Genomic DNA, 22344 nt, shown 5'->3' with positions numbered 1-22344 from the left:
TAAATTTTCCATTTAGTCTTTTTATTTTACACCTGAAAGGATTTCTAGTAAAACCAGTTACAGTGTGGTACAGGATTGCTCAAAACGTGCACTACAAGATGTACCAAAAGTTATTTGCCTTTATTTTAAAATTCATGGAAGCAATGGTTTGAAACTCCACAGATAAATAAATTAACTAGTTTATATCAAATGTTTTAATTGAGAGATGGATGGCAGTCACTTAAGTGCTTAGTCAACCGGACATTACAGAAAAGCTGCAAAATGTGAGTTTTACCTAAAGCTACCAGCAGAGGGTGCTGTATTGGCAGTGGCATGTCCCTTAATACTCTGGGGCCAGGTTTGGCCCTCTAAAACTGAAACCATACCACATTTGGTCACAGGTGTTTGCCTCAGGATAATAAACTGAATAAACTGTACAATAGTAGGCCTAAAGCTGGAAAGGCATTTCTAAGCATACGGTTATTCAAATCTTAAATATACTTGACAATTTTTCTGTAGTGCTTTCATTTTAAAATCTATAATTGCATTATTACAGTAGGGTAGTCAGTAGTCTTAATTCACTTACAGTAGTATTCATATTAAATTTATAGTCATATATTGTCCAAACCTGTACAAACACCACTTAATTTACTTGAGAATTCATAAAAGCCTTACAAATTTTCATGTCCAATAATAATCTTGAGAAACGTTCTACAAAAACCTTTCATAGCTTTTGACAGGTGATGGCACTTAGTTATTCATAATGGAATAGCATCATAAAGGTAGCTTATCCCCTTATAGATAAATTCATACATATCAAACATTTGGCATGTTTTCATCTCTCTAGACGGCATTCATTTTTAGGCCATGATGTGGAGCACACAATGTCAGATTTAGCACCTTACTGATGATAATCTACTTGCTCATACAAACTCTTACTCATATTCTTTCACTTTTCTTCATTCAGTTAATTGCCATCATACCGTTAGTGCTCTATATATGGACATGGAAGGGTTTCCTTAGAGGTCAATAGTCTCACTGCAGACACTAAGAGCATCTATCTGTCTGCACACACTGATGAACTCCTCCTGCACGGAGTGATCAAACTCCGTCTGCTGCTCTAGCGTTTCCTGGGAGCTTTGAGTTCTGCATTGTCTTTGCTGGCTGGCTTGAGGGCCAGTTGTGTGACTGCATCCAGAGCTCCCACTGAGGAGAGGAGGAGGTGGAGGCGGGTTGTGTCCCTCTGGGCTAGAGCACAGCACCAGAGAAGAGCCTGCCAGAGATGACCTGTAGAGGGAACAAGAGCTTGAACTGCCTCTCCAGCGCTCTGGAGATGAACAGAAAGAGGAAGACGCAGATGGAGACGGGGAGGCAGGGAAGCCCAGCGAAGATGTATCCTGTGAGGTCTCAGCAGGGAGAGGGGTGTCAGGTAGCATCTCCACGCAAGAGGAAGTCCGGTACAGGCCTGGATCAGAAGGCTGGCTGTCTCTGAGGGTCTGGGCACTGCTGGAACCTGTGTCCCTGCCCTCCAGGGAGTGGTCACTGGAGGTGAAGGGTCTCATAGGGCTGAAAAGGCTCATTGGGAAAAGGGCTTCGCTGAAGAGTGCCTCGTCAATGCTGCGGCGCAGGTTGATGGGCGACGGGGGCCGCAGGTCCGCTGTGGAGTCGCTGGTGCAGGAGGAGCCTACTGAGGGAGCGCTAGTATTTGGAAGGGCATCAGGCAGGTCCAGGTCCCGGTATGCAAGGGCCCGGTTACTATGGTACAAGAGGTCCAGTCCGTTCAGGCTTCCCATATGCTCATCTACCAGCGTGTAAAGTGGCAGGCATTCTGTCTCGCCATGTCCGATTGGGTCACAGATTGCCAGCTTCTCCTGCTGATTCAGGGACCACTGGTAGCTCCCAGGAATGATGGGTGATTTGGCAGCCAAGAGTTCCATCCAGCAGCTGCCGGGTTGTGGGAGGTGGTCAGAACAGTAAATGGGTTGTGATACCACCAAAGCCAATGTGAGGCAGACACAGGCCTCGCACACACGGCAGCTCAGCTGGAAGGCCCACCATGGCCAGGGCTGGAATACCTCAGCTCCTCCAGTGAGACCCACCGCATGTAGCATGGCATAGAGCTGGAGTCCAGCACAGGCCAGAGAAAAGATAGCGGAGAGGAACACTACAGCAGCAGCTCGGTCCCAGTCCTGACTCTCAGCGAAGGGACAGCGGTTGTAGCGCTCGGCTGGAGTTGGTGAGGTGTTGTTCAGATGGTAAATGTGCTTGGAGTCAGCACGCACGTAGCAGTAGAACACAAAGTATGCAATAGATAAGAAAGTTGCTAGAGCCACAAAGACACCTCTGGAGATCAGCGAGAGGAAGAGGCAGAGCGGCGCCCCCTGCTGATCAACCTGAAGCAGCGTGACCGGTCCGAAGGCAGTGGCAAAATGCAGCAGGACCAGGCAAACCAGGCAGCAGGGCCTCTGGAAGGCGGAGTAAGACAGCTGCATGCGGGAGCGCATGGACAGGAGGAGGAAAACCAGTCCGAAGGCTGCAGTCATGCAGGGAAACGGGGCCTCGTATAACAGCAGCATCGCCTCGGTGGAGGCAATGCGGTCCTGGTGGCCATAAGCATCGTAGAGCAGTGCAAAAGCTCTGCTGCAGCCAGCACCTAGCAGGAAGAGGCTGACTAGAGCGAAATAGCCACAGCCTGAAGGGCAGCACAGAGGCAAACACAGAAGGTTAAGGGCAGATGCCAGAGAGATCAGACAGAACACAGTGCCCAGGCCGTAAACATGTGCCTCCCATGCCAAACCCCAGGCTGCCATGGCCCTGTTCCAGTCAGAATAGAGTGAGACAAACATGGGCAGGGAAGGAAACAAGACGGGGGCCTGCGACTGATTACTGAAGGTGAAGCTTATATTGTCACCGTTGCTGTAGTCAGTAGGGTATGTGGGGGCCCAAGGTCCACTGAAGTTGCAGACTCCAGAATGTTCCATGTTGCAGTCTGGGAGAGCAGAGACTTGGGTCATATTTGCCATCCAGTCTTTAGACACTGTGGCAAGCACCACTGGAACAGAAAGAGAGCTTAGAGTTAGTCAAGTAAATAAGAAAGGACATGTTGGATATGTTGCTGCCACTTCTCATATCAGACTAATTTTTTCCAATAGAACTCATGTGATGTGACTGAAAAATGTGGCAGGGATTGAAACGGATTTGTCTGCATTTGGTAAACAGTTCCTCAGTATCAGACGAACTGGTCATAACAGTACCGCTGCAAGAGCCATGACTCATAGATTGAGAATTCACAATAGTCTTTTGGACCTCAAAGGTGCAGAATCACTTGCAAATAAATATTTTAGACATATTTTAGAAGGACCAAACTGAAAATGACCCTTCATTTTCTGTTATTATAAAAAACACACACACACACACACACACACACACACACACATACATACATACATACATACATACATACATACATACATACATACATACATACATACATATATATATATATCTCAGAATAGATTCCTTTACTTTGCTAAGTGTGATAAAATCTTCACTACCTAGGAAACCTGTTTATTAGTAATGTGCTTTGAGTCAGAGTATAATATACCATTGGAGGGCAGTGTTGAATCAGTGGTCCACATCAGAATAGGAGGTTTGCTGAGATTCAAGGTGAGGCACTGAGGGTATGTGTTGCTATCTAATGTCTTTATCATGTCCTAAATGCCTCAAAGGCCTGTTTACAGTGAGAGATGAGGTAGTACAAAGAGCAAAGTCTAGAGAGACCAAGGCTGTGGACAGAGACCACAATCACTTAGACTGATGGACGGAGACATAACATCTGCTCTTTCCATATCAATGTAATTGTGATTGTATGATTTGTGTCACAGAATGGCCTAAGCAGAGGTTGTAGTTTTGGATTTGGTGGCTTGGCTCAGTCGCTGAGCGCTATTACATATATTACGGCTCAGGCCAGCCTGAGCACAGGCTCTCCTGTCTCTGTGTTAAATGCTTTCAGCTGCTTGTTCCAGTGTGCCGAAAATATGCCCTCATAGAGTTACTTTTAGTCCAGAAATAAATCCTTAGATGAACATAATTAAAAGAAGCTTATAGTTGGGACTGTTTACCTCATCTGATGAGCCTGCTGTTGGGTAAGATCTACTCCTGCTCACTTTACTTTGCTATTCAACTCCAAGTTGTAAAAACGCTAGGCACAAGAATCCATTTTGCTGCATTTGTTTTCTTAAATGGATAATACTCTTTTCCACACCAGTATATGTGCTGGGAGCAGGCTGTTGTCCCCCACAAAGGCTGACACCACTGCCTCCTTTACACAGAAGAGCAGATCTATAACAAGTTAGCTACCCTACTGTCCAATCAGATGCTTTTTTGCTGACTTAAAGGACAGGTGCCTTATTGTGTTTTAGGACAAACACTGGTAAGGAATACAGAGTAAAAAACATGAAAAAAACAGTACAGAGACAAACCAATGACAGCACAGCATTTTGATGATTATAAATCAGATTTAAAATGGAGAATGGCTGGAATTGTTCTGCACCAGTAATACCATATCTCATTTAACAATATTTTTATTTAAAAAAATATTCATTAGTTAACTGTTTCCTGCTACACCCAGAGCCAAATTTAATGTTTTCTTTATGATGTTCCCTCTTTTAAAAGGGGAAACTTCCACAGAGAAATGAGTCCCTCCTAGAGGTGGGTTTGTTATTTCTGCACTAGTTTTAGCCTTCCTTACAGATGACCACCACTTTCCCCCAAAATAACTAGTGGGTTTGGTCAGTGGTAAAAAGTGGCATCTGTTTAGAATGTGTGAGGCTTGTATCATGCTAGGAGGAGAGATGATTAACTCTTGCCCTCTCTGTGGTTAATCACTGTGTGTTTGTGTGGACAGAAATGCATGATGCTATTAAATGCCATCTGCAGCCAACCTTGGACATCTACTGCCCAGGAATGGAAGTGCCCAGGCTGGCCAATCTTTAAGCACAAGTAACACTTCTCTGGCTATTTCCAATAGGGCTGACTTTCTAGCACCAAGTGAGGCCGATACATGAGAATATAACCCCCTCAATTTGGAGTATTACTGGCTGGACATGAAAGCACCTTGGCAGGCCAAATTTGAATCGATCCTAGCCCCCATCTGGGGCTTTCAAATGAGATCAAGCCTGATCTTTACCCCGAAAAGAGGCCGAGTAATTATGCTACACATTTCATTTCAAAATGACTGGTTAGCCATTTTAGCAGTACGTTAAATACAGGTTACCACGCAACCCTTTAATCTGCTAGTTTCATAATCTAATATGCAGCATGGCATACTAAATGTAGAATTTCAGACAATTTGATTGATTCTGCAGATTCTTTAACCTCAGCTCTACCACGGAGCCCATGGGAGTCATTTTGCCAACATTTTATTTGGTCTGTAAATTTTAAGAATATTGCAAGTGCTTGCTTCTCTATCCCGTGAGATGTCCTTACTGAAGCTGCCTGAGAGATGTGTTTTGTATTTGATGTGTTGTTTTATGGTAGGCATGCAAGATTAAATCAGTCTCCTTGTGTGGGAGTAGCATTATTTCACTGTGCTGATTTGGAATTAAATGGATGCAACTGGAAATGATTGTCTTACCCAGATAATATGGCTACTACTACAATCTGAAAAACAATAAAGACAATTATCTGAAAATGGTTCTCTATTTGATAACTGATTACATCTATGCCTTCCGTATTACCAAGTCAGCCTAACTTAAACTAGTGGCAATCATAATCCTACAACACGATACAGAGAGCTGTTTTGTTTTGTTGTCTTGGTGCGCAATAATTACTGGCCTTGCCTCGTTCTGCATGACTACTTAACAGGCCTGAAGTAATTAAAACTCAGGGCACCATGTCAGTTATCAATGAGGACTGAGAACAAATGGTAGGCACTAACAGGATGTGGGTGGCACACAGACCTGCCACTGATAAGAGGGATTGTTATGGCTCCTCTCCGTGTTTACCTTTGCCTTCCGATGGCCTCCAGACTCAGAGGTGTGGAAACTATGACGAGCCTCTGTGCTCAGGCCAGACATCAAGCCTAAAGCCTGTCAGTCAGACTTCCCTGCCTCTGTCCCATGTTTATTTGGATATGGCTGTGAATTATATGGAGTGTGGCCTGGTCACCCACCAGTTTGACTAACTGTCACCACACAGATGAGAACAAAATACCTTGGAACTGTTTTCTTTCCCTCCCATGTTATTATTAGGAGACTATACAGTGCGGTTTGGGACAGGATGTGACAGGGGAGTGGACAGGAAGTTAACAGTGGGGGATGTCTCCCTTTATACACAGCGGATTACGTGGCCTTTACTCTCTAATGTTGGCCTTGGTAGGTCTATGCGTCCTATTTGATTACGTTTAGTGTACATTTTTAATGTGGTTGAGGAGAAAACAGCTGTGGTATGGGTTAAAATGTGGATTCTTGGTAGGTGTTAGGTGCAGAGTCTGGAAAAATTCAATTGGGAGTTCTGCACAAATTCAGTTCACTCAGGAGTTCCACAGTGTTTTCTGGATTGAATACAATTTCTCTGTGAAGTTGACTGGATCCAGTTGGATTAGCTGTGCACCTGCCACACACCCTGCCAAGGAGATGAAATGACTCAGTCATAAATCCCAGCATTCTATGTGTCTGGTCATTTGACTGGTTAAAAGGCAATGGTTCCATTATGAAATAAAACATGCTCTCCATACTCCACAGTTGTAGAGCTAAACCCACATTTTTTTTTATATGTTCAGTCTGAGCTGGACTTGGAATGAAGCTTAGGAGCTTGATTTAGAAGTTTAGATGCAATTTATATCGAAAGCATTGCCTACAGGTCTGTCTGCTCCCTGTCAACACAGCATTGGAGCTAAAGCATTACCTAAATGTAATATTGTTCTGTTTTTACACAGTCTCAGTGCTATGCCCACAGCTGACTAGCAATTACTAGCATGGTGATCTGAGGTGACCTGCAGTTCTGTTCTGGTGCTCTGGTTTGACAATCATAAAACTATTACAGGTTGTGTTTCATACCAGGTAACGGGTTCTTTTTTTACTCTCTTATAGCCTCAGTTCTTGACCAAACCTTATACTTTTGATGAACATTCTAACTGGCCTATTTTAGTAGGTTTCATAAAGAGCTTAATTTGGTTTGGAAGCTTTCATTTCAGCTTGGAGTAGCTGTATTTTAATGATAACTAAATGATAAATGGCAGGTGATTACAAAGACAAATGCTCTTATTTTCATTAGCTTGTATAAGAATATTGTTAATGAAGGAACCTAATCCCTCACATACACTAATCAGTGGTTCACAGGGAGACGAAACAGTCGTCCAGCTTCACCGGTGTGATACTGACAGCAGTTCTCTGCTCTCTGAGGCATACACTGCTGTGCCTACCCACCAGGCAAGGGCTTGTCAAGTTTTTATCTGCGCAGCTTCTCTTTCAATTTCCTCCTCTCCATAAGGATGAGTGGACGGCATGGCAGCTTCATACATATTGAGGAGGCATATGCTCTGTTAGCTCAGAGGAGCCACTGAAGGAGACAGCCTACCATCAAATACCAAACATAGTCTTTCCCTCAAGATAACTAGTGTACCAAGATCAATGTGTGGACACACATAATGCTTGCTTAGGTTCCTTAGTAGTGTACCCAAAAGACACTACTGCAACTATTTTTAGGGCTTTTTGTTAGAAAAGATTGTGCCTATTTCTGACACTTTATGCAACACATAACACATACACAGCCACAAAACTTAAGTCCATTCCAAATGTGGCACATTTGACTGTCTATTAATGGAATTGAGGTTAGTCTACTGAATACTCGGTGAGAAAGTGGGTTAGGTACCACTACAGTCACTGGATCTGAGCTCCATCTCAAGAGGTGGCCTTTCAAAACCACGCACATCTGCCTTAGTGCTTCATGCTTTTCTGTCATTGAGCAAATCTTGCATTGCACGTTCCTGCCCTTTCAGCTTGGTGCTTAGAGTAATTCTTTGCTTGTTATTTAAGGAAACTTGGATGTGCAAAAAGAAGCCCTCACCCAATATTTGCCTCTGCTCCTTTTGGAAGCAATTACAGTTAGGTAAGGAATGGCGAAATTGGATTCAGTCAGCCACATCGCAGAGGCAGATTACAGGTAGAAGTGGTGCAGAGTGATTTTTACCTTTGTCAGATGGATCTAGGTAACAAGACATGAGTGTAGAAAAAATATACAAACCAAAAGGCCAGTCAGTGTAACTTGACCGTGGACAATAACAATTAGATAGGAATAAAGTGGTATACAATTTGGAGAGCTCTAGATGGTACAGCATAAAGTTAGATTCATTGGTTAGCATGACACAGTGGATAAATATTAGATTGAAAAACAGTGAGGTATTCCTTTAACTAAAACAGCATGCTAACCGAGCTATCTAGCTTCATTGTACAATGCTGTGTAATGTGGCCTTTAGTATTTAAAATGTGATGTATTTAAAACCTGATAATATAAAATACTCATGTATTGGATATGATGTTGATATTGTTTACCCTCAAAATACCAAAGAATGTCATGATTGGTGCAGCTTTGTGATGCCACAAGGAAATAAATGCGTGTGTAGAGTTGAGTGTTTGTTATATAGCAGTGGTGATGTTCTGACAAAAAGTGTCCTTAACAAAGTTGGGAATAATAACTGAGTTAAATAATAACTAAGTGTTCGGTATTTAGGTATAAGATGTGATTATGATATTTCAAGCCTAATACAGTGCAGCTGCCAGTGCAGCTTTTGCAAATATTTTTCAGTAGCTACATTTTATAATATTTAATTGTTTCTTCAAACAGACGATTCACAGCCTGAACTTTACAATAGACGAGCTATAGCCATTTAGATTTGCTTTGTTGACTGTGTAAATGTTCAGTTTAATAGACTGGCTGACCTGTAGTTCCCAATGTTGTCATGCTCGGGGGGATGTTCTTTATACTGTCTCTCTCCTTTGCTGTAAGGGCTGTGGGTTCCTCGGCAGTCGTATCATCGTTTTCTTCTTCTGTTCCTGCATGGAACACAGAGGATACATGACTCAAGTTGTTGCACCCGGCAATGTCTGTCTGTGTGTAAAGCTAAAACGGATTGGGCCTGGTAGGTGAGATAATGAGATAGAGCAAAAGGGGTGGGGTGGTGGGTGTTTTCTAAACAAGTTCTGTCAAGGTAATCTCTTTAATGCACTTAAACATGTCTACCGAGGGTTCCTGCCACTGTTTAGGTGTTTGTGTTTCTGTGAGTCTTTCTGCATTCTAACAGGAAAACATTATATCTATGATACTACATCCTCCTGACAATACAGGTGTACGTACACCCTGACACAACTGTTTGTTCATTCTCTCCCCCTTAAAAAGGGTCCAAATGGCAACTGCTCCAACTTTGGCTCACACATTCAAAGACTTTAGCCAGTTTTAATCAGTTCTCAACTTCATTATGTTATTTATACATTTTGCCTCCCCCCCCCCCCCCCATGATTTGGTTTTAAAATAAGATGGGATCATTGCTTCTGAATAGGTTTCTTCAGTTCTTGGTTGTAGGGAAAGTGAAAATGGCTCCAAGTTCATTCACAGTGACCACACTGACAAGACAGCTGATACAATCATGACATGATCCCTGCTGCTTACTGACCTCAGTAGAAATTATTCTCTTGAGAGTATTGCTGAATCAGTTAATTTATAGGCACACTGTTGCTTAATGTGTCAGGTAGCATGTAAAATGATTTGGTCATACTGTAAACTATAATGTGAAGATCATGATTTGGTGAGTGTATACAGATAATGGGCTTATTTTTAGCACTATGCACACATTCCTCTGGGCAATATACAACACACACACACACACACACACACACACACACACACACACACACACACCACCAAAAAGCCACCACATTCCCATTCATCTATAAAGTCATGATGCATGCCAGGTTTTCTGTGTGCAAGCATATTTTTGACATGGACTGTGAATAGCGGAACACATCTGCTCAGGTCCATCAAGCTCTCTCCTTTGCTGAGGCTCTACTTCCTGCATTTGCTATCATTTACATAAGTAACCACCTGCACCAAGGCAGATAGCTAATGAGAGGAGAAGCCTGAGAAAATGCGTGCGTGCGAGCGAGCGAGCATGTGCAGATGAATCCCTGTTTTTCCCTTGCTCATTCCATGATGCAGCAACTAACCTGTCAAACACTGCTAGCCTTTGGAAGGCTTTATCTCTGCACTAAAACCTTGAAACGGGATATAGGGCATGTTCCAAAATAACATGCATACAATGGCTATCACCACCATTTCATGTCAGGTCTTACATATTGTATATTGAGTATTATGGATGCAAAACACATTTTCCTGAATATCTCACAATGGCTCAAATTTCGTAACAGGAAGTGAATGGTCGAACAAAAGTGGATGGTAAAAGGCTCATCTGTGCGTATTTCTGGCTGTGCTCGCACTGCAGTGTGAGAGAATGGGTTTGTTACAAAGGATGGTGTGCTTGACCTCCCCTATGTTCATATCTGATTTCAATATATTACTTTCATTTGGACAATTTTGCATATAAAACTCTTTATATGTAAATTATAGCCATCGTTCAAGCAAAAGGTCAATTCCAGGACAGACACAAAAACATGAACTCTCCCCTTTGGGTCTGTGTTAAATATTTGACTAATGTAACTGATTTTAATTATACCCATTACCTAGTGTAATGCAGAAAGCAGTGATCTTAAGGAAAAAATTGTATGTGGTAAACTATTAAATCTGAGTGTATGACTTGTGATGTATCTCCAGGATGTCAATGACCAGTGCAAATTCTGCATCATAATGTGTGTACTTTAATTGATCGGGGCATCACCCTACCTCGTTCTCATGGTATTTTAGGATGCAACATTGCCCTCAGCTCAGCAGCAACTCAGGCACATGTAAAGCCTCCAGCAGCGCTGCTGTTAGGGTGGTTATAACATCACACACTCATGCCTGCACAGCACACTCTACCTTGCCACTGTCACCGCCGACTCACTGGTTTTATCTGGTGTTGGGTGTCTGCCACCCTAGCGGTATATCCAGTCAGTAATAGACCTAGAGACTAACCAATGAATAAAAGGAGTAGAGGGTGGGTGGACAGTTGTGCATGATAACATGCAAAATAAGTTACAGTTCGTAATTGTACAAAGATATAAAATGTACTTATAAGATGGATGGATATGCTAATTAGTCAGTGACTGTAGACTCAAGGTAGGTGGTCCTAATAAATTGGCTGGTGATTGTATTATGCCTGAATCACACTAGTGTGATGTAAGGCACCTAGATTTCCTTTAACGTGTAACACACCAGTGCAGGGTTTGCCAGTTAGGTAACTTGAGGTCACTTCCAAATCAGAATTACGAGCTTCTTATGGCACGGAGGACTCTGAAATCCGTCATACGAGGCGTTGTCTTCCTGTGTGTGGTGGAGCTCCATAAGCTGCAGAGGGCCATTTAGATAATGAGCGATGGGATTCGCGAGGTCATTTGTCATTCCCACTCCATTCATTTCTCCCCTCCCCCGACCTCTCTCTCTCTCTCTCCATCAACCCCTTTCCCTGCCTTCCGTCTGTGAATACGCTGCCGTGTATTCGCTGCCATCCCTCTTTCCCTTCTTTCCGTGGCTGGAGCACTGTAATCCTAATCTGAGCATTAGAGTATTGCAGTTACACGGGTTACAGTGTGTGTGTGTGTGTGTGTGTGTGTGTGTGTGTGTACATGCAGAAGAGCGTGGAAGAAAAGTCAAAGAAAGGAAGAATAATGTGCATATCTTATCTCTGTCGTCAGCCTCAGTCTCTGAATAATGCGCTACTGAGCACATGTTGTCATGACAACGTTGTGGTATTCACTCTGTATCCCTAACTCCCACATTGTTAAATGCTTCTTACATCCAGCATATCAGCTTGCTAGAAAACAATTCTGATAACTTCAAAGCAGGCAGGTGATATTTGATCATTGACAGTGAAGGAATGTAAAAAGTTTGTAAAATCCAGTTAGCCTTACAGTCAGACGATTATCTGCAGAGAAAGGATGTGGTCATCAGTAATGTTATTGTGAGTTTCCTCAATTATTTTTTTGGCTCCGTATTCTTTAAAATACAAGTGCACTGGATCCAGAACTCAGGAGGGGCATTTGAACAGAGCCATTTCCCTGGCATCTTTCTGACAGCATAACCTTCTGTCTCCTCTGCCCAGCCCTCATCACGTCTGCTTCTTTTACACCTCCCCCTTCCTGACCCTCGCTCTCCTGCGCCTCCAACCCCCATTTTACCCCTGCCTGCTCCTCCCTTCTCCTCCTCCATCAGTAATTGACCTTTCCCAACACAGCGTCAGTGAGGAGTGCCACTGTTCAATGTGCTGCTGTTTGCACCTTCAAAGAACAAGGTGACTCAAGCAGCAGTCGGTAATTTGCAGACACACACACACACTTACTTATTTGGGGGTTCTAGATGCATCCGCTGAATGCGCTGTATCACTGCTTTTGTGTTGTAAATGCACATCTCTTGCATTATGATTTGAGACTTTGCATGCTCCTCATTTTCAGTGTTTGCATAGTCCATTAAGTCAATCAATGTTTCAGTGTTGTTTGTTTGTGTTTGTGTGCGTGCGTACGCATACAGACACACTAATGAGAACAGAAAAAGAAAAAAAAACAGCTCTTCTCTTTCTCACTCAGCCTACAGTAATTTCTGACACTTATACACACACACATACACCCACACATACACACACAGTCTTTCCTGGACATGGTCCAATTCTTGAAGGAGAATTAAATAGCATTAGGCAGAGAGAGAGGGTTGGCCTGATGAAAAAGAAATGAAATGAAGAAAATCACCGAACAGACTGTGAATTCAAATGAATTCACCAAAAGGAGACCAAAACCATGGGCCGAAGCAGATTGCAGCTAAAGACAGAAGAAAACTAACTAAACAACAAGCAGGGGATATTACTGAGAGTGACTGAGAATAAAGGCACGAGAGAGAATGAGCGAGGGAAAGGGAGAGAAAGAATGAGAAATAAAGAGAGTGAGTGGAGAAGAGGGTCTAAATGGCAAGAGGATCATGTTCAGCATCTGTGAACAGGCTGCAGGGGGAACCAGATCATCCTCCAGGATTCATTGCTGTATGACTGAACCTCCATGTGAACACTGATAACAATCCTTTGCTGAGATCCACAGGAGAAAGCAGGGACAAACAGGTGATTGGACGATTCAGTCTCTGTAAAACCTCCTAGCTGGTTGCTTCCTTAATACATTGCCTGTCAGGCAAACCAAAGACCTATTGTGATCATTCACACTTCTATGTATAGTACACATACTCATAGAGAAGGACGACCACTGCCTTCACTACTGTCACCTGAAATAGGTGAAAAACAGGTGCTGGTATGATTGTCATTCCATGCACAGGTCACCGCTACTGTTGCTGACATGACTTCTAGAATGTGCTGTACCTTCCAGCATGAACACTTGTTAATGTTAATAGTGTCGTCTCAGATACATTCACACCATCACGAGGTGACGTGAGACCTGATTGTTGCAGTTGCTTGGAAATTGATGATATGAAACTGACACTGTGAGCCTGTATCCTGTAAGGCTGTCTGAGATATAAGGGGTATGTGTGTCTTACTCTTTTGACATTGGCATGTATAGTTGTGTGTCTTTGATTGGTAGGAGGGGTGTTCTTGCATTAATTATGTATTCAAACATGGTATGTAGAGTAAAAGGGGAGGGGCAAAACAGCTCATAAATGACATGTGCTTTGCATGGGCCTATGAAGATGAGGAATACTTTTTACATTTACTTAAAAATCTATTTATGGGTCCCACATGATTTCAGGTAGAACTAATTATGAAATTCTAACCAGTACAGACCCTCAGCTTCAGATGAGAATGATAATCTACATGGTGCCATCTCAATGCATGGTGATGTTGAGTGCACTTTACTACAGACAGAACATAGTCATGAACATTGAGTGGAACTGCACAGAGGAATGATTGTAATTCAACAGATTTTCAAACATAGAATAATAATCTAGAAAATTGAAAAGAAAATTGTCCTTTAAAGTAACAGTAAGATCACTAATAAGCCATAACAAAAACACTGTCATATTTCAGAGCCAACAGAAATCAATATATTCTTCCATCAGTAGCCCACAGACAATTTCATGGGTCATTACTGTATTGACTCTGTGGTCAATCACTGGGGCTGTATCTCGATAAGAACCCAAGCAGAGCTGGATTATACTGGCTTACCTCCTAATGATGAGATTGTGGTTAAGGGAATGTGAGTTAAATTTGGAACACCTGGTAATCCTTCTCCCTCCATCATGCTTGTAGTCAGTAGTAGGCGAGGAGATGTGCTGGTAGCCCTGTTGGTGTCTCCAGGCCCAAGGGCATGATATGAGGCAGTGACTGTGGTTGGAGACTCAGTTTTGGTGCCGACAGAACCCTCCGGACCAGCGCCAAGGTCAGACTGCGACTGTATTCTGCCTTCGTTGGTCACTAAAGTGGGAATAGCCGGCTGTTGTGGCATGGTCACTGGCTGCGTTGCGTTTGCTGGCGTAGTCATGAGTCTGGGCACTGGCGACAGTGACACTGGGGAGCCAGTGGGTGTGTCATTTGTGGTGCTCTTGGCCTCTGCGTTTTGCACTTTGATAGACAGTGTGCTGCTCCTCTGGATTAGCTGTGTAGAGGCAGTTGGTATTTTTTGCATGGAGCTCAGAGGCAGTGCTGTGGATGAAAATCTCTCTGTGGGTCTTCCTTTGTTGGCAGGCCAGAACTCGAGGTCGTAGTTCGGGTCGTGCTCCTGCAAAGGTTTAGGTCTCTCTGTCTGTGGCTCTCCCCTGAGCACCTCATCTGTGGGTGGTATTTTTCCCCTTTGTGGATGCATAGTGCCTAAATGAGCATTGGTGGTTGGAGTGTCTTCAGGCTGGGTTGGGCTGAACTGGTGGGTGGGGCTAGTAATTGCCTCCACAGACACTATGTGATGTTGTGTGGTGATATCTGAGCTGCTCGGTGGGCTCTCTGTTGTCGATTGTGCCATGGATGCGGTAATCTTGGCCTCCCTGGCTCCTGCTGACGAGCTCCAGGGCAGTGTCAGAGGTGGAAGGGGCAATTTCATTGCTGGTATCCAGCTCCAGTAGGATTTACCTGGTGTGTCTGACAGTCCCTTTGATTTTGCTGTGGGCTTGGGCATGAAACTGCTGAATGGCCCAGCGTTAGCAGAGCTGAAGAACAAGGGAGCGGAGCAAAGCAGCAGTGTCGTGTGCAGAAGAAGCATGCTGCCTGCCTTTTACTGGCTGAGTCTGCAGGTCACATTGTGTCCTCCATTCTGAAACCCACCAGGCACATCGGGTCTCAAAGTGATCTAAAAGACAGATACACAAAATACACTGACATATCAACTTTTTTCCACAATCGTTTCCTAATACCAACTTGTAGCAATTTATACAGCCATTTGTAAAAGGTAACAGAACTTTAAAGTAATCAAAACAAATTTAAACCAGTGTTAACTAATTAATAAATCTGTGTAACTTGGTGTACCTGTAAGTTAAAACCAGTTAAGGGAATGAAAATGGATTATGTGTAGTGAATCTAAAATTTATCCTATTGCCTTGTTTTGAAGAATACAGTTGATCTTTCTGTGTGTGTGTGTGTATGTGTGTGTGTGTGTGGTGGTGTGTTTTTTTTGGGGGGGGTGGTGGTGGTTGCATTTAATGTTAAACTTTGCAGTGAGATCTCTGCCACATACCGTCTTTTGCTTGCTATTGTGACATGGTTCCATGCTCTATTGAAGCTCTAGATATAGGGCGCTCTTTAAGAGTATGAATGGGGGAGTGTCTGTGTGCATTTGTTGGTTGGGTGGGGGATGTATATAATTCGGGAGCTTTCTTGGAGTGATGGGGTAATTTAGGGCTCCAAAGCAATACACTGTTGCCTCAGTGAAGTGAGTGGAGCACCCATGGAATTTCTCTCAGAACCTAGACAGAAACCTGGGTGCTATGACCAGCCTTCCAACTCTCCCAACCCACATCCTTTTTCTCTCTCTCTCTCTCTCTTTTCTCTGTTTCCACCCCCTTTCCTTTTCTCTCCCCCTCTCCATCCCTCTCACCACCATGTCTTAAAAACACATGACTGATTTGTTCTTTAAACTGGGATAAACTGAACCCTCCCACTAGGAACAACGTTGGATTGTGCTCAATTTGCAAACAGAGGTGCAGCCATTTTAAACCTCACTTCTCCTCTAGGCCCCTTTGTTCTTTTCTTTTGTCTCGCTCTCCAACTCCCTTGGTGGCCTCACTGATTCGTCAGTATGGTTAGCCTTGACTCCTGTGCCTGTATCGACATGGATGTATAATCTGCCTCCTCCTCATCACAAAAATAACCTTTTACAAGGGCCTGTCTAAATGTACAAATTTCTGATCACTGATCACTGTGTTCATCTGACAACACTGAACCTCAACACCAGTTCAAAGCTAAATGTCAGATGGACAAATTTGAGAATCTTTATACAAACATTTCCAAATGTATTCCCTATATTGCTCTCTTTGACTTTGTTTCTATCTTTCCCTCTGTTTATGTTGATGAGGATAAGTTGATATATATACACATGCTCTTAACAACCGTTAGTGCTCAGTTTCTATTCGTAAGCTGGATATGTTTGGGTGGAAGAACTCTTTTGACCCAGCAGTGACATCACATCAGCACATGTAAAAAGTCAAGCAACACTGCTGTGGCTAATGCACTCATACCTGCTAGAGAGACAGAGAGACTGATATGGTAGTGGTAATGGTCTGCCATTAAAAAAATATCCAGCCAGCCATCATCCTATATATTCCTAATCCAGCAGTCTGACACTGTACATTAACATAAAGGAGGGGGCCAAAGACTACTGAGCATCAAAGCCACTATCCAGGATGAAACAACCAAGATCCTGGAATACACCAGGAAGATGGCCCCAAGTAATGAAGTGCTTAGTGAATACCTCAGACAGCAGAAACTGAGGAGGATGGGAATGAGGAGAAATAGAAACCATCATGGGAGGATAAACCCCTGCATGGTATGTACCACCAGTAAATAGTGGAAGTGACTGACCAATGGCTGGAAAAGTCTGGATTGAAAGACAGCACAGGAACAAGCTCTGAACACTAGATCAATAGCAGCTGGGATTTACCACACCAGGTAAGAGCCCACATGCTGGCTGTGCAAAGATGCCACTGAGACAATCCAGCACATAACAGTGAGATGCAAGATGCTAGCAGGCAGAGCACACATGGAATGCCATAACCAACTGACTAGCATAGTATACGGAAACATCTGTGCCGGGTATGGGCTGGAAGTTTCAAGGTCAAAGTGGGACACACCCCGAAGTTGGTAGAGAATGACCAAGATAAGATCCCGTGGGACTTGCAGATACAGACAGTCAAAATGGAATGGCTAACCAACCAGACATAGTAGTTATGGATAAACAGCAGAAGAGGGCCATAATGATAGATGTAGCAATCCCAAGCTATAGCAACATCAGGAACAAGGAACACAAAAAGCTCGGGAAATACCAAGCGCTGAGAGATCAGCTGGAAAAGATGTGGAAGGTGAAGGCAACAGTGGCTCCAATAGTAATCGGAGCACTTGGGGCTGTGATCCTCAAACTGGGAGAGTGGCTCTAGCAGATCCCTGGAACAACATCTGAGATCTCCCTCCTGAAGAGTGCAGTCCTAGGAAAATCTAAGATAATATGCAAGACACCCAAGCACCCAGATCTCTAGTAGAGGACCTGAGCTTGAAGAAAAAAGAGACCACCCGGAGACGAGTGAGTGAGGAATATTTTAAAAAAATAATAACACAACTAACGCTGTTAAGCATTTAGTCAAACAACAAAGTATAAGCAAATGTTTTTGAGGTAATTCAGTAATAGATGGTAAAAGATGGGGATAGACATTTCTGCTCTTAAAGCATGTTGAACTCATACAGCATACTGTATGTGTGTTATGTCTGCAGGGGGCCCATGAATCGAGTCAGCACCTGACTATCCCCATAATTCAGTGTTCATCATTACTCTAAATCCAACATCACGTAGCCCCTGACCTTCCTATAGTTCAGTGTTCATCATTCCTCAAAATCCAACATGAAGTATCAAGCACTTTTGCAAAACTTACATTATGTGGTGGGCAAGAAAGGTAGCAATAAATATTTATAAATTTTTGGAATAATTGGAATTTTTGGAATTGGAATAATTTGGAATATAAAATGAGTTAAAGTAAAATTGACTTGTTTCTCTTTCACACTCTATTTCTACCTCTCCTTCTCCCTCCATCTCTTTCTGTCTTTCTTTCTCAGTGCCATTTAGTTTGATTGCTCACTGTAATGAAATGCGCTCTCTCAAGTGAAAAAGATTACTAGATTCAAAAAGAGTCTACTTGACAGGACACGGAGAGAAAGAAAGTAAGAGACAATCAGTGCTTTGAGTGTTAAAGAAACAGATCAAGAGAAGTGAATTTCTTCTATACTGTAATCCTTCACTTTGTGTCTTGAGACTCCTTTTTACAGAATTCACATTTCTCTTGTGTCTTACTTTCATACAATTGTCATCTGTTTATAATATGCACTACTTTTCTTAGACTAATGTTTTTCTTTCTTACAATAAATAATGTTAATCTCTGTCACAGCGGCTTTAGTGCTTGATGTGTCCTACTCTTGCAAGGGCGAGTCATAAGGTCACAGTTAGACTGCTAGCATGCATATTTAGGCCTTTGCCATCTGGACTGAATTACATTTTGAATGCAATGAGTTAGCCAAACAGTGAGGATCAATCAGTGATTATTGACTTGGCCCCCAGTGATTGATGAGCTTTGGGGTGATCAGTGATGGAAGGGATAAAAAAGGGAAAACCTTTGACAAAGACCAATTAGAAGAGATGGAGACGTGACGGAGTCTGACAGAGGGTTCTGGAGAGGGGGTCTCCACTATAGGTTTAAAATGACTTTCTAGCACTGAGGCGTATCTCATGCTGATTGATTGACTTGTCACAACACCACTTTATGTCTAACAGGACCCTGTAAGTGAATGGAGGTGTGTGAAATCAATGACATACTAATAGGCTGATTTATGTCCAGTGAGTGCCTCTACTTGTGCAGGCCCTAACTCATAAATGCAGGCATAGTAGAATATTTAGCCCTCCCACGGAAAAATAACCATAAAAATGAGTTTCCTTTCTGGCAAAATGTTTGGCTCCAGCCAGTGTTTATACTCCTGCAAGAAGTAGTTCAAAAATCAAAGCCTGTGACATCTCTGTGTGTTTTTAAGCCGTGGTACCAAGGTATGTTGCAAGTAGTGTTGAAACCTCATTTCTCAAGTTGACTTGATAAACAGTAACCCTTGAAACATCAATGCCAGCAAGATTCCAAAAAGTATAAGCATACTTTCATGATTCTGTGATGCTCCTTGTTACTCTAGGTCTCTCTGTTTCTCCAACATATCAACCCTTTGTACCACAATAGTGCACTGAATTCTACTGATACCAATGCTCAGCCTCCCTTCAGCTCTGATCATGGCTCTACTTTCTCTCCATTCCATTCTATCCATTTCCATATTTGTGTAATTCAAGGAAGCAAACTGTACTACAAGCTGCTTTCAGTCACTGACTGACAGGCAAATGTTGTTTATTTCATGTTAGCCTCTGAAGTGTCACATCACACAGACAGACCAGTGCCTACATGGACCCCACGCAGGCTCACCGCCAGATCTGATACCAATCATGCCTGTCAGAACATCCTCGACTGACTGACGTCAATACCTGGACTGCGACGGCCCAGCGCAACCTGTTGATTGGTGACAGCTGATTGGGTGACTGGGTTTGTGTACAACGTCCCTGCAGTCTTTAGCTAAGCTGTATCAGCCAGTCACGCTGTGTTTGCTATTCTGGAGCGCTTGTGCACACACACACACGCTCTCTCTCTGTCTGTCTGTCTGTCTCTCTCTTGCTCTCTCTCTTACACACACACACACACACACACACACACACACACACAGAAAAACACGGTAAAACACTGCAGCAAGCGAGTAAATTATTCCTGCCTGTGAAAATGTGCTTAATGAACTGTCACATTAATGGTTTTATTGGCCATTCACTCGAAGCGTCTAGATCACCTGATTATTTCAAATGCTCTGTTGCAGAGCCAGACTTTCTACACTGGCCACCTTCACCATGGTTACCAGTAGAGCAGAATATTTCTGGCTAAAGCATATGATGCCTTAATACACATACGCACACATCTTTATCTGGGTTCTATCATTAAGGTGCATGAGCTGCAGTATGCGTGAATCTCATAGAGATGTCCTTGGACAGCAGTTAACAGCCACAAACACGTACTTGCACAGCATGGGCTGTACCTGCCCCTATCTGCAGATTTAACCCTGCCTGATCATACTGAGAAGAGGAGCATATAGGTTGGCTGCACTGTGAGTTTCTCTCTCTCTCTCTCTGTGCCTTTTTCTAAATCCCCCTGTGTGTCGTGCCTTGCCTGATGACTAGATCTTCTGTACAAGTGTCAGAGATCAAAAACAACATGTGTCACTCACCCTTTCCCAGCCTAGAAGGAGAGGATTTAGGGAGTCCACTATAAACACAGTCCAGTGCGCAGCTGCAGGAGAGAACTGCCTCCCTGTGCCTGTGGGAGAGAAACTGAGCTTCAGTCCTGCGCTTTTTACGTCCCACCCTCCCTCTCCCACTGGCTGTGCCTCCCTCCCTCCCTCCCTCCCTCTCTCTCTCTCTCTCTCTCTCTCTCTCCCACACACACTGGCTCTGCCTCTCTCTCTCTTTCTGTGTCTATATGTTGCATACACACATATCGCCTGTATGTCGCTCCTTTGCTCTTTCAGCATTGTCCTCTCTTCCTTCTCTTTTTTTCTTGTGTGTACACACACGCTCTTTGTGACTCTTTCCCTCTGTCTGTCTTTCTCTCTCTCCCTCATTTAGCCCTTGCATCAGTAATCTAGTGTTGGTTTCACACTCACAATAGCGTTGGTCACACCTCAGTGAGTAGATTGTTCATACTTAGAAGCTGCATGGAGGGCATTGGAAACAGAGCTAGGAGAATAAGTCTGAGACATGTACTTTTACTCACACTTTTACTTTAGATTAGCATGTCATGTTCTTCACATGACTTTTGCTAGACTTCATATGGCCAACAAGACTTTCAGATCCCTATCAAAGATTTCAAGAACACATTGTATTATTGTATTATCACTCATATGGTACATCCTGGAGCAATATAGCATCTATAATCCCAGGAAATTCACCACATTTAGACACAATCCAGGAAGTCACTTCCAAAGAAATGTAATTTCCTGATCGGCTACACTATGTCCAGATATCAAACCCATTCGATTGGGTGAGGTCTTTGAATTTCAAAGTCAATTTGACTTCAAACACACACACACACACACACACACACACACACACGCATACACACACACACGCATACACACACACACACACACACACACACACACACACACACACACACATTTACATTTACATTTTATATTTACATTTTAGACATCAATGCTGATATTTAGAAGAAGTGTAAAATAAGCATAAGCTCTATATCAGACAATAAGTGCAATAACAAATAATACCAAAAATAAGTGCTAACGTGACAGAAATTCAGTTACATTTCATAGATGCAGGATCAATGGTCATTTAAATATACCACAAATAGATAAGTCTTCAGTCTAAGTATGAAGACTGCAAGGGACTCTTCTGTCCAGACAGCCAGTGGAAGTTCATTCCATCATCTGGGAACCAGGACAGAGAATAGTCTCAAAGCTTGTTTTCCATGAGACTTAAGACATGGTGTTTCAAGCCAAGCCATACTTGAGGTTTGAAGTACTCCAGGTATGGCTTGGGCTTCGACCATTGTCTTCATGTAAGGAGGGGCTGGTCCATTTTTGGCTTTGTAGCTGGGCATCAGGGAGCTACTGGAAGCCAGTGATGGGAACCCAACAGTGAAGTGATGAGTGAACTTTGGAAGATTGAAGACTAGTCATGCTGCTGCATTCCGGATCAGTTGTAGAGGTCTGATGGCCCACAGAGGAAGACCAGCAAGTAGTTAGTTGCAAATGTTTAGCTTTGAGATGACAAGAGACTGCACAAGCACCTGGGTAGCTTCCTGTGAGAGAAAGGGCTGAATCCTTTGTATGTTACAAAGGAGAAACCTGCCAGACCAGCTTGAAACATGAGTTATGAACGACAACTGGTTGTCCAAAGTTCTGCCCAGGCTATGGGCAGCATCAAATGCCAATACCAGGATGTT

The 22344-nt window shown here is 43.2% G+C and overlaps 1 protein-coding gene across 1 annotated transcript; it reads right to left on the bottom strand.

Moving 5' to 3' along the window:
• Positions 1–101: 101 nt before the first annotated feature.
• prrt4b (proline rich transmembrane protein 4b) lies at positions 102–20718 on the bottom strand. The gene is made up of 4 exons (XM_027014254.3): positions 20609–20718; positions 14285–15398; positions 8919–9032; positions 102–3031 (listed from the first exon to the last, which is right to left on the bottom strand). The coding sequence occupies exons 2-4, from the start codon at positions 15309–15311 to the stop codon at positions 999–1001; spliced, it is 3174 nt and encodes a 1057-aa protein (XP_026870055.3). The 5' UTR covers positions 15312–15398; positions 20609–20718; the 3' UTR covers positions 102–998.
• Positions 20719–22344: the final 1626 nt, after the last annotated feature.

The sequence above is a fragment of the Electrophorus electricus genome, chromosome 4 (assembly GCF_041902795.1).
Source record: "Electrophorus electricus isolate QZ-2024a chromosome 4, ASM4190279v1, whole genome shotgun sequence".
Taxonomy (NCBI): Eukaryota; Metazoa; Chordata; class Actinopteri; order Gymnotiformes; family Gymnotidae; genus Electrophorus; species Electrophorus electricus.
The sequence above is the reverse complement of the archived record's forward strand: the minus strand, read 5'-3'. Positions and strand labels throughout refer to the sequence as shown.